This window comes from Diplodia seriata, assembly GCF_021436955.1.
Source record: "Diplodia seriata strain FDS-637 chromosome Unknown scaffold_3, whole genome shotgun sequence".
Taxonomy (NCBI): domain Eukaryota; kingdom Fungi; phylum Ascomycota; class Dothideomycetes; order Botryosphaeriales; family Botryosphaeriaceae; genus Diplodia; species Diplodia seriata.
This window is the reverse complement of record NW_027117310.1, coordinates 195578-207818: the sequence shown is the minus strand read 5'-3', so window position 1 is coordinate 207818 and position 12241 is coordinate 195578. Positions and strand designations below refer to the sequence as shown.

Below are 12241 nucleotides of genomic sequence, written 5' to 3'. Positions count from 1 at the left end.
GCGCGCCCGCCTTCCCGCACACACACCGGCTGCATGCCACGAATTTGCTGGGCACCGTCGTCGTCTCCCATGCCCCGTGCTCGCCCTATTGAGGGACCACGGGAAGTGCGTGGTTGTGTCGTTTCCGGAGGAGGCGGGGTCTCACGTGTCGGCCAGGAATCTTGTCTTTGGGGACATTTCTGTCGTGGGGAGCTTGGTGGGGAGTAGCAAGACTCTGGGGGAGATGCTGGCTTTTGCAGCAAAGCATCATGTGGAGGCGACGCTTCCTTTGTCGCTGTTGAATGACCTCGTGGAAGAGTACCGGAAAGGCGGAGGTGGAAGGCTGGTGATTGGCATGCCTTTGGGAGTTGGCACTTGGATGTTGCTGGAAATTTGACCCAGATCTCTATTTGCTTCGGGCATCATGAGTTTGCTTGCAAGAGCAGTTTTGTCATGTTTTTCCAATCACTTTTCCCGATTTAGTGTGTAGCGGCCACCGAAATCCTTTGTGTTGTCAATTTCGTAGCCTAGAGTGTGAAGTGAGATAAAGACGCACGTGTCTGGAGAAGGTATGCGGATAGTTGCTGCCTACGAGACTTATAAAAGACTCCAGTGTAGGTACCATACTCTCACTATCCACTCTACACTCCAATACGCAGCTTGTAAGAGCCAGGCCTTTTCTTCCGCACAGAACTGCCAAGTACAATACACCAACAAAATGGCATTTGGTCCCCCACCTCCACCATTTTTTGGCCCTCCGTTTTTTGGCCCACCTCCACCTGACTACCGTGGCGGCCCTGTCGAGGTCTCACGCGACTTCCCCGGAGACGACCGCTACCCTGAACTTAAGCCCCGCACGCGTGCTCATCTCCCGCCTACCTTTGGCAGATTCCCCCCTCCGCGCTATTCGCCAAAGCCACACCATTCTTCAAAGTCGCGCCGTTCTTCAGGAGGTCGTAAGAGAAAAACGACTGTGTACCATGACGGTAGTGATAGCGATGCTAGCGAAGCAGACAGTGATGAGAATCACGGGAACTTCGCGCAGAAAAAAGTGAGGTACTCCAAGAAGGAAAGCAGCGGATGTTGCATTGTTCAGTAACCGCCATAGCTCACGAAACTCATGTCGCTCTACAAATACGCTGCTCCACGTGTAGAGCAAACATTTAGTTGGGCAAGATATCAATTATCGCTTCTGGGCGAGTATCCAATGATCCGGTGTGGTAGTGGTGTGTACCTCGAAATCGGAACCTCGTCAAGTGACCAATAGACTTACACATGCGTGAATGGTCGTAGAGGGGCACGCATAATCGCCTCGTCCAGCTGGCGACGAGGGGTGCGAAGTGCAGACGACGGATCTCACGGAAGAACGGGAGTGGAGCAAGCAAGCGACCAATAACGCATGCGCGGATGACAATTTCGTGCGCCATTATAACGACCCTTGCGGGGAAACGCGGAAGATCACGAGCGAGCTGGGGGGAGTTGGACAGATGGTCGACGACGACGAGAGTCAGTTAGCCGCGGGGATCGCAGGCTCCACACACCCACTCCCATTTGCCCGCAGCCGAACGCTCAGCCCAAGCTCCGACCCCGTCGCCAAGTGACGTCACGCGAATGAATTAAATACCACGCCCTCCCACATCCCCCCTCTTCTGCTTCCAACACTCTCTCCACACAACCATCCACCACCTCCTTGCCGAAGCTTCCAAACCCTCAAACCTACCAACCACCAAACAACCAAGCCTCGCAACCACTCCTCCCAGCCAGCCATCGCGCGCGCGCCTACCGAAACACCCCCACCACCACCACCACCACACAACCACCACCACCACAACCACTTCCACCACCATGCCCACCCCCACCGCCACCGCCACCGCCCTCCTCCGCGCCTCTTCCCCCGCCCCGCGCGCCCTCCGCGTCTCCACAACGCCGCTCTCCGTCGTAATCAGCAACACCGTCCTCCCTCGCCGGCAATTCTCCGGCGCGTCGCGGCTGCGACTGAAAGAAGACGCGGCGGAGCGCAGCGGCGAGCAGGCGGACGCGGCCAAGCAGGCGGCGCTGCAGAAGCAGCGCGACGGGCGGGGGGAATGGCACGAGGAATTGGCGTCGAACAGCGAGGTGAACGTGAAGGCGGATCAAGAAGGCGGGAGGGTAAGGGATCATGAGGGGCATATGAGGGAGTTGCAGGGGTTGGGGAAGGAGAAGGGGGAGAAGGGGGAGTTGTGAGAGGATATGGGGGGTTTTTTTTTGTCGGTTAGCGAGCGTTGCGCAGCGAGCGAGGGATGGGAAGGGGGAAGGAGGATGATGTGGGGATGAGGGAGGGGGAAGAGAGTGGGTGGGGGCGAGAGATTCGTCGCCGCCACCCCACACGACCGCGGTTGGGATTTTGATGAGGGAAATATAGATCAAGACTAGACGAGACGAGACGCCAGATGGGGGGATATCTACTTGTAAAAAAAAAAAAAAAGAAACAAATGCAAAAAAGAATCCGAATATACCACAATGCACCCGAGTCCTGCTTCGTATGACATGGCTTCGTAAGAATAAAAAAAAGAAAGAAAAACAGCAAGAGCCATTCATCCGGCCCGTCGTACGCCTCTTCCCGCCTCTTCCTCGTCCCTCAGTCCTCGCCGATCAAAAGACAGATCGATTAGCCCTTGTACCCAAACACCTTATCCTTCCAACTCCTGACCACGGGCGTCTCGACCGAAAAGGCACTCATGGTCGGCTTCCCACCCCCACCACTCCTGCTCGCACCAGGTTTCCTACCCTCTCCCTTCTCCAGATCGCGGTTCTGATCCGCCTTCAACCGGGCGGCGGCGTTGTTGGTGGTTCTGCGCGGCGGCGACTGCATGCGCACCGCCGCCGTCCGCCTGTTGTTCTCCCGTCCGTTGCTGCTACCGCCGCCGTTCTTCTGCGTGTTGATGGCGGTGGTGCTGCGGCCGGTGAGGCGGCGCGACACGCGCTTGAGCGACTTGCGGACCTCCCATTGGCGCTTCTTGGCGATGAAGAAGAGGGCCGTGGAGACGACTGTTTGTTTTTTGTTAGTGCTGGTTTTGAGGTGGAGGGGAAAAGGCGTGATGGAGAACTTACTTCCGCCCACGGCGACGACGACGACGACGATGATGATGGCGACCATGCCGCCCTTCGAGAGCTTGAACGAGCCCGAGTCGGGGCCTTCGGCGCCGGCGGCGCTGTCGGTGGTGCTGCTGCTGGAATCGCTCCCGCCGCCGTTCGGATCCGTGGCCGTGTCGTCCGCCGGCGCGGCGGCTGCCAGCATGGCGAATAGGAGCGCGAGGAGCGCGGTGAGGGAAAAGCGGCGTGCCATCGTCGCGGTGGTGTTGTCTTCCTTCTCTTCTTCTTTCTTTCTCTCTTTTTTTTTTTTTTCCCTTTTCGACAGAGAGAAAAGCGGCTCTCTTGCTCAGCAAGCAGGGCGGCGCGTCCCCGAAAACGGTTGGGAAAGAGTGGGACAGATAGGCAGGCCGGATGGTAACTACTGTCGTCGTCTGCTGTTGGTCGTCCTGGTCCGAAAGGAATATCAATCGCGCGCGCGTGCGTTGTATGCTGGGGATCAAGAAACGGCAACGCAACCCATGTAGCCCCGGCCAAGCGCGCGAGAAAAAAGGGCGGCACAGCTCATACCTTTGTAGTCGACCCAGTACGAGCTTTTCCACTCGACGCACCGCACATGGCGGCCCAGGCAAAAAGCCCGCCCGGCGGCTATCCCGTCACGCCCTCTCTCACTGGCCGGGGCGCGCGTGCTTGGCAACCGGTGCCAGACGCAGGAACGCCGTGCCGGGGCGGCAACGCGGGCTGTGGCGACGAACCATTGGCTGCGCGGTCGTCGTGGTCGGCGGCTACAGCGAGACGATGCGCGGGCGTTGCTTGTGCGGCGACGGCGTCCGGCGCGCTGATTGGCCGCCCGCGATGTGATGCTTATTTTCTTGGAGGGGCCTGTGCGTGCGCTGGACAAGTGACACACTACTACCGGCCGTCTGCGACACCACGCACGCCCCGGCAAGTCGCTACCCTGCCCTGCCACCGACCGTTGCTTATAACTGCAGCTAGTTCTGCTGACACGCGACAGGCATTTCGTGCAAATGCGTGCTTTGCTGCAGTCTCTGCCGCAGCTGCCATTTCACATCACCCCCCCTCCCCCCGCGTCCCGCGTTTAGGGAAATGCCGAATCCGTTGTCGTCTCTACATACTACCGCGCGGGGCCAGTGCTTTGCCTATCGATCCTTGCCCGCTCCCGCAGTTCGGGGGAATGCCACTTGACTATTATGGGGAGCCCGTCAGCAGGTCGAAAAAAACTTATTGGCCGAGAGCCGATAGGTGGGCTCGTTGCTTGAAAGCGGTATATCTAAGAGAAGATCGGCAAGAAAAGAGTGCTTCCTCGCTTAGGGAGACCCTGTGATTGCCTCTGCATGGTGGATTCGAGATCGAGTCCATGCTTGCCGTCACTGATAATCACATAAGCTTTGGTGGCTTAGTCGGGGGCCAACAGGCAAACCGGACGACTCTTTTCCCCCATCCCGCCCAGCAGCACAATCTTGGGTATTATTCCGAACGAAAGCCGCCGTCATTTGGCAAAGTAGTCCATCGTCCCGGACGGCCGCGTTCCCAGCTTCTCTTTCTCCCTCCATCCTCTTTCCCCAGTTCGCCCTAAACCAAAAGCGCCAACACTCACGAAATACAAACAAAAGCTACAAAAATCCTCTCTATCCATCACAAACCATAATCAAATTAATCAATGTCGTCATATATGCCTTCTGTTTTTGTTTTTACGCATCCGCTCTTTTCCCACGTCCCCAAATGTTCTCCAAGCCCCACCCAATGCACAATGATAGCAGGGGAAAAAGGTTGGCGGGAAAAAAAAAAAGGTTCTCGCCAACTACCCAACAACCACTCACTCACTCACTCACTACACGCTTCCATGGTCACACACAGAGAGAGAGGTAGCAACCGACGAGGACCAACACCACAAAGAGGTATCATGCAACGCCCGCCGTCGAAGTCAACCAAAAAAAAAAAAAAAGGTGAAGAGAGACAAGAGACAAACAAACACCATGCAAGCCTAGAAGATGTGGAGAGAGAGAGAGAGAGAGAGAGAGAGAGAGAGAGAAACCCCGCAGTCTTTTCCCAACATCCCAACATCCCATCCATCCATCCACCGACACGTACGCATAGACGCACGCACGCACGCATGCCAAAAAAAAAAAGAGAAAAAAAAAAACACATCATCACCATCACCATCACCATCACCGCCCAAACAACCTCTCCCTTTCATAAAACACAATATACGCCTGCTCATTCTGCAGCCTCTCCTCGCCGCGCAGGGCATCTGGCTGAAACTCGGTGACGCGGTGATCGTTGAACTGCCACCAGCAGCCCCTCGCCGCATCCTTCAGCAGGGCGACGTAATGGCCGCTCGTCAGCGTGGCGCCGAGATGGCGCATGACGGCGTACGCGTTATACGTGTAGGGCGGCTGCATGCGCTCGTCGCCGCGGATGGCGCGGAGGTGGTCGGCGCCGTCGGCGGGGCGCTGCTGGAGGAGGGCGGCTTCGTCCGCGGCGGTCATGGGTTGCAGCATGAAGGGGGCGAGGTCGAGGTTGGCGAGGGGGAAGTCGATGGGGGTGCGGACTTTGCGGGCGCGCTCGGTGTGCGAGGCCGAGAAGCGCTTGAAGTGGATGACGAGGTAGTGCGGGGCGCGGGTGATGGTGATTTTTTTCGTTGCCTCGCGCTCTTTCTTGCAGCGCGGGCACCGCCACACCTCGTCGCCCGCGAGCCGCTCCTCGGAGCAGTACGAGCGCAGGCAGTCGCGTATGTCGGCCGGCCGGTCCCGCGGAATCTCGACGCTGATGCTGTAGAAGGTTTCGTACGTCGTCGACGTGAAGCCGCAGGTCGTGCACCGCAGCCGCGACATGTGTTGGCCGCCGAACAGCTCGCTGATGATGGACCGCTCGCGCATCGACCAGCGCTGCCATTCGATGCCTGCCACGTACGACTTGGGTAGGCTCTCCCGTCGTGCTTCCTCCTTTTCCGTCAGCGCTTGTGCTGGCGGATGTGACCAGTTGACGTTCATGTCTTCGTGGAGGATGTCGACCAAGAAGTCGAAGAACTCTTTGGCGTCTTGCTGACGATCGATGCCCCACTCCCCGTTAATGCGAGCGCAGAGTTCCTGGAAGTTTCTTAGTCTTGGTAAATGCTAATATCTTGGTGTCAAGGCTGACTTACCCTTAATGTCTTTGGCCGGCACGGCCCGCCTCCTTCAACCCATAGGTTCTGGATGAGGGTGGCGTAATTTTCCGACATGATGCCCCCTGAGCCCCTCCAATTCGACTTTTGGATGTACTTCACAAAGGTGCCGTCCTTGTAGATTCTCGTCAACGGAAGAGTGGCATTCAGGCACTGAATGGTTGCATTCATGTAACAGGTGACTCCAAAGTTGATCAGACCAGTTCTCGGCAGGCGAGTATTCTGCGGCAGCTGACTGGGCGGGAAGTACGCCGGGAGCTGTGATGATCGTGCCGTAGCAACATGGTTCTGGGGATGAGCTCTGTCATGCGCGCCGCTGTAGTTGACCCGAGGCGCTGCGGGCGGTGGCCTTGAAGGAATCGATGGCATCGATGCTCCGGGATAGCTAGGCACGGCCGGAGCCGCTCGTGAAGGTGGCCGTGACGGTGGTCGTGATTGCGATGTGCGTGATGGTGGTCTCTGGCCAGCCGCCGTCATTGACTGAGGACCAATTGCGGATGCGTCCGGGAATCGCCGCATGAACTCCTCCGTGTTGTGATAGTAAGGTATTTCCTCATCCGCAGCACCATCCTCACCAGCTTCTAGTGGCGGCACGGTTGGAGGCCGTTCACCCCTGGCTTTCTCCAGCCACTTCCGCTCTTCTTCTGGGTCCAGGGGGTTGTAGTCGCGCATCCTCTTCTTCTGCAGGTACATGCGGGATCCATTGCTGGCGACTGGCACCCTGCGTATCGGCCGCCCAACCTTTCCGTTTTGTTGATCGGTGACGATTGCCGCGGTATTCGAAGTCTTCAATGCACCGTGGCCGAGTAAATCTGCCCATGCATCGAGACCGCCCATCAAGAAGATCGGTGGTCTTTGCAGGGGCTTGTCTGCATTGAACTCGTAAAGCGCATCGTAAAGGTACTTCAGCACGGATTCCTGCGGCGTTCGGGAGGATTTTGTGAGGAAATCCGCAGCTGGTGTTGATTGGTCGTAATAGACGACCAAATCGAACTCGTTCCGGCGATCAAACATCTCCTGCTCGATATCCGGCGCGAGAACGAGGGCCTCGTAAAGTTGGTCGGCGGACATGTTGGGTCGCAGCGCGGCGGGCTCGACACACATTATTGAATTAACGTAAATATGGCCGTCGTCGTAGTCTTCTCTATTCCGGACATCAATGACCAAGACGTTGTAGGGTTTCAAGTAATCAAAGAGCTTTTCAGCACTAATCTGCCACTCCCGTGGCGCGTGCAGCGATTTTCTTCGTATCACGCCCTGCTGACTCGGAGGTCTTGGGAAGTAGGATTCGGAATCACCATTCGGCGCCTGAGCAGAAAAACTTGACGTGGGAATGGAGTTCGTGCGGACCAAGCTCCTAGCAGTTGTTCGTGGCGGATCGACATTCGCTGGGGTCTGCATATTGCGCGCTGGACTGTACGCGGCACATGGCTCTTTTGGCATGGAAGCAGCGAACCGGGTATCAAGTGGTAGTTTTGGTGGTCGTTCGGGCATTGAGGGGACATTTGGCATAACCCGGGGGCCCAGCGGCTTTGGAGTTGTTCCAGGAATCATGCCGTTGAAATCCAACGGCGAAGGCATTTGTATCGAACCAGGCCGAGAACCCGGTCCACTTCCCGACGCCCGCAAACGAGCAAAGCGCTCACTCAAGGCATCGCCTTGACTGTTCAAGCCGGACGGAGATCCATTTGGTTGGAGTGCGCGCGCATGCATGTTCTGTGGCTTCGGATTCGCTGGTGGACGAGGCCGGGGAGACTCAACAGAACTGAGGGGCGTGGACCGGCCTGACAGACCTTCTGAGCCGGTGTCGATTGACCCCCGAGGAGAATGGCCAGACGTGCTCGTGCCGGTATCAAGAAAAAGTTCGTCGCGCATGGAGAATCGTGGGTTCGGGATTGGGTTCGGTTCGGGGGTGCTGGACACGGAAGGGACGCTGGCATGACGCGCATGCGCTTCGGCGGAGCCATTGACCTGACTGGTAGGGTGAACTCCGCTCCGTTTGTTGTCGTTTATTATGATTTCCTTGACCTTCGACAAGCGGTCTGCTCTGTCGGACAAATGCTGCTCCTGGTCAGGCCTTCCAAGATGTCACCACACGGGATTGTAGCCAAAAACGTACCTTGACAAGGACCTTGTGCCTCTGGTATCTTGTGCCTCTATCCTCCTTCACCAGCGGGGCATCGCGATTATTGGGAATGCGGTTGAAGACGAGCTCGGAGGCGACGATGTATTCGAGGTAGGCCAGATCCGGGCGGCGGAAGTCAAGAAAAGAGTCTATTTGCTTGCTGGACAGCTCGGCCATTTCGAGCATGCGATCGATCTGCTTAACCGTCAGTGTTGCCCCCGAACGCGCGGCTGCGGACTTACTGCCAGAGGGGCGTTCCGGAGCGTGTCCTCGGCGCGGGCCTTGAGGTCATTGATATGCGGCATGGCCCGCGGTGTAGGACTGGTAGCGCCATTGTGATAGCCATTGTCCGGGCGGGCGTGGGAAGCCAGGCCGCCGGAGGTTGGCCTGTAACCGTTCATGGTGGGGTTGCGAGGCGGCGCATGGGCAGGCGGGGGGCGAAACTCGACTGCTTATAACACAGCACACCTTGACATGGTCAGGATGGCGGGAGGAAAGGTCCGGCTGGCACCGAGGGCTGTGTGGTGTCCGTTGTGGCGATCTCCGCGGTTCCAAGCGCCGAGGATACGAATACAGGCCACGACGAGTGCGCGGTGAGCTCTGGGCGAAGTGCAAGATCAGGCGAGAGCACGGCAGCGGGCACGAGCGCGTGGACGGGCGGCAGCGCGGATGGGAGCGAAAGGGGGTGCGGCGGAGGGGGCAGCGACGGTTCAGATGCCGCGGGGCCTTGTTCATGCCAGGCGCGGAGACGGGCTTCGGGCGGTGGTTGAGCTTCCAGATGACGATGCCGGCGCCACAGCGGTGACGAGGCGCAGGCCCGCGTCCATGTGCACGCGGCGGCACCAGCGCTTTGACGCGCGTGCAGCCTCCCGCTTAAAGGCGACGGCCCGCGGCTGGCTGCGAGAATTACTGGAGCCTTGGGTGTCAGCGACGCTGGTGCTGGATGGGCGTGAGGGCGCGGGGAGCAGGCGGTCGGGCTCAGCTGCAGCCGGGGCTGGTCCGTGGCCGCCATGACGCCGCAAGTTCGGGCGGCCGCCTGCACCGCCGCGCCTGGCTACTACCGCAGTTGAGGACCTACGTTGCCGCTCGACAACCACATGCCCGTCAACACCGCGCCTCCGAGCTCCCAACGCCGTGCACCCCTCGCCTGCCCGCTGCCCACGCTCTCCACGCCCTCAACGCATTCTTTTGCTCTGCCGCCGCCCCGCAGCTCTGACCGGCGTCATGGCGGGCTGGTTCGCGTCCTCCAACTCCGCTCTCGACGAGCAGGTCGAGCGTGCGACCTCTTCGAGCTTGTACGACTCCGTCGCCGTCGCCCGGCGCCACCTGCTGACTGGGCCGCAGAGAAGACATCGCCCTCAACCTTGAGATCTCCGACATAATTCGGTCCAAGACGGTGCAGCCGAAGGAGGCCATGCGGTCCATCAAGAAGCGGATAGGCAACAAGAATCCGAACGTGCAGCTGGCCGCTCTCAACGTACGGATGCCTCTGCCTGAGCGCCCCGCCGCCGCCATCTGATTGCTGACTGTTTGTCCTGCAGCTTACCGACACGTGCGTCAAGAACGGCGGTGACCACTTCATCGTTGAAATCGCGTCGCGCGAGTTTCTGGACAACCTCGTTTCGCTGCTCAAGGCATACGGCCCCGCAGAAGTCAACCAGGACGTCAAGGAAAAGATATTGGAGCTGATACAAACCTGGGCTATCGCCGCCGAAGGTCGCCCCCAGCTGGTCTACATTCCTGAGATCTACAGGTCGCTACAGCGTGAAGGCTTCCATTTCCCGCCGCGCCAGGAGGTGCTCAGCAGCATGTTTGATAGCAGCGCGGTAAGGTCCTTGTTCTTCATACAGGCGAAGCCTTCTCTAATAGTGCTTTTGTTAGCCGCCCGAGTGGACTGATTCCGACGTCTGCCTGCGATGCCGAACCGCCTTCACCTTTACCAACCGGAAGCACCATTGCCGCAACTGCGGAGGCGTCTTCTGTGGCTCGTGCTCCAGCAAGAACCTCGCTCTTCCCCACCTTGGCATAATGCAGCCAGTGCGCGTGGACGACGGATGCTACATCAAACTTACCGACAAGAACCGGGCAACCCCCGTGCCCAAAGGGTTCGACGCTGCGAAGCCAGCCAGGACGCTATACCAAGGCTCGCTGGAGCCGAGAAGCGCAAGGGTTGAGGACAGTTTCGACGCAGATCTCAAGAGGGCACTGGAAATGAGTCTGGAGGAGGTCAAGGCAAATACCGCATCAGGCTATGTTCCTCAGCCGCAGGTCCAGTCAAAGCCGCAGGATGCTGCTCCGAATGAGGAGGAAGAGGATGCGGACCTGAAGGCTGCCATTGCCGCGTCTATCGCTGACATGGAGGAGCAAAAGAAGAAGCACGCCGCCCAGCTAAAGCAACAAACATCGTCTTCGAACGGCAGCGCGGTCACGATGCCACCACGCAATGACTACGAGCTCAGTCCTTCTGAGGCTGAAAACATCAGTCTTTTCGCTACCCTAGTGGAACGACTTCAGCACCAGCCGCCTGGAACCATTCTCCGGGAACCGCAAATCCAGGAGTTGTACGAGAGCATTGGAAAGCTACGCCCAAAGCTTGCCAGGACATATGGCGAGACCATGAGCAAGCATGACACACTTCTGGACCTCCACGCGAAGCTATCAACGGTCGTACGTTACTATGACCGCATGCTTGAAGAGCGTCTATCGAATACCTATAGCCACGCGAATTACGGCTTCCACCCAAGCATGCCACGTCCGGCTTCGAATCTTTACCCCAGCATTTCTTCCGGCGCTCCAGATGGTGCTTCGGGTGCAGAAAGCTTCTACAGTGGGAACAATGACCCTTACGCTCCTCCGCAACCTACATACAACCAGTACGCGCAACCGCAGCAGCAACCATACGTGCCGAACCGGACTTCAATGCCACCACCTCCAGCAATCCCTCATCATCAAGATCCGCAATATCAACAGCAGCAGTATTACGGCGCACAACAGCCTCCGCAACAACAGAGCCAACCAAGTGTTCCGTATCCGCAAGCTCCGCCTTCCGAGGGCTCAGCTTCTCCACAGCTCCAACGCCGATCTTCTAACCTACAACAGCCGTCTGCTCCGCCGACTGGCCAGTTTGCCCCATCGCAACCATCGATTCCCGATGATTCTAGTGCTGCGTACTATTACAACAACGAGCAGCAGCCAAGTGCACCTCCGACTGCTCCCCCGCAGCAACAGCAGCAACCCCCGCAACCATCCTCACCTCAGCTGGCAGGGCTTCGGGAGGCGCAACAGCAGCCCCCGCAGCAGCCATACTGGCAGCAGCCACAGCAAGCTCCCCCGCAACAACAGGCTGCTCCTCCCCAGCAAGTACCGTATTGGCAACAGCCGCCGCCGCAGCAGTATGCATATGCGCCACAGCAGACCGCGGGTGGCTATGCTGCGGACTCTTTCCCGAGTGCGCCACAACACCAACCTCAGGTCCCGAAGGAGGAGGCGTTGATCGAGTTGTAATGGAGAGAACTTGATTGGGCAAGAAGAATGAAGAAGGATGTCGAACCATCAATAGGATCCAGCAGATAGTAAGATGAGTCGGATTGAATGGCAGTTATGGCGGGGATTTCTTTTTTTCCAGTTCACCCCCTTTTCACCTCCAGCATTTCACGAGAAATTCGCCTCCCGCATTTGCTTGTATGAAAATCACTACTACTACCCCAACAAACCCATTACCAATATCACCGTTTCCCGCCGTATCCTCCATTACCACAGACAATGGGAAAGTAATTGCATGTACTTTGATTTGTGGTACAAGGTTGGTCTGACTGTTCACCTTCCGAAGGAAGATTGGCAACGATCTCTCCCTCCCTGATCTCATGCGTCGGGCAATGTTT

The 12241-nt window shown here is 58.0% G+C and overlaps 3 protein-coding genes across 3 annotated transcripts; 1 reads left to right on the top strand and 2 right to left on the bottom strand.

Moving 5' to 3' along the window:
• Window positions 1-2626: 2626 nt before the first annotated feature.
• On the bottom strand, window positions 2627-3256 carry SLS55_002809 (uncharacterized protein; the record flags this gene model as incomplete). Its single annotated transcript, XM_066774289.1, has 2 exons — window positions 2627-3006; window positions 3070-3256. The coding sequence occupies 2 exons, from the start codon at window positions 3254-3256 to the stop codon at window positions 2627-2629; spliced, it is 567 nt and encodes a 188-aa protein (XP_066634408.1).
• A 1981-nt stretch (window positions 3257-5237) lies between these two features.
• Window positions 5238-8761, bottom strand: DOA4 (ubiquitin-specific protease doa4; the record flags this gene model as incomplete). Its single annotated transcript, XM_066774288.1, has 4 exons — window positions 5238-6158; window positions 6215-8302; window positions 8355-8555; window positions 8603-8761. 4 exons carry the CDS (start codon window positions 8759-8761, stop codon window positions 5238-5240), a joined length of 3369 nt encoding a protein of 1122 aa, XP_066634407.1.
• An 823-nt stretch (window positions 8762-9584) lies between these two features.
• VPS27 (Vacuolar protein-sorting-associated protein 27) lies at window positions 9585-11864 on the top strand (the record flags this gene model as incomplete). Its single annotated transcript, XM_066774287.1, has 4 exons — window positions 9585-9655; window positions 9705-9837; window positions 9902-10186; window positions 10242-11864. 4 exons carry the CDS (start codon window positions 9585-9587, stop codon window positions 11862-11864), a joined length of 2112 nt encoding a protein of 703 aa, XP_066634406.1.
• Window positions 11865-12241: the final 377 nt, after the last annotated feature.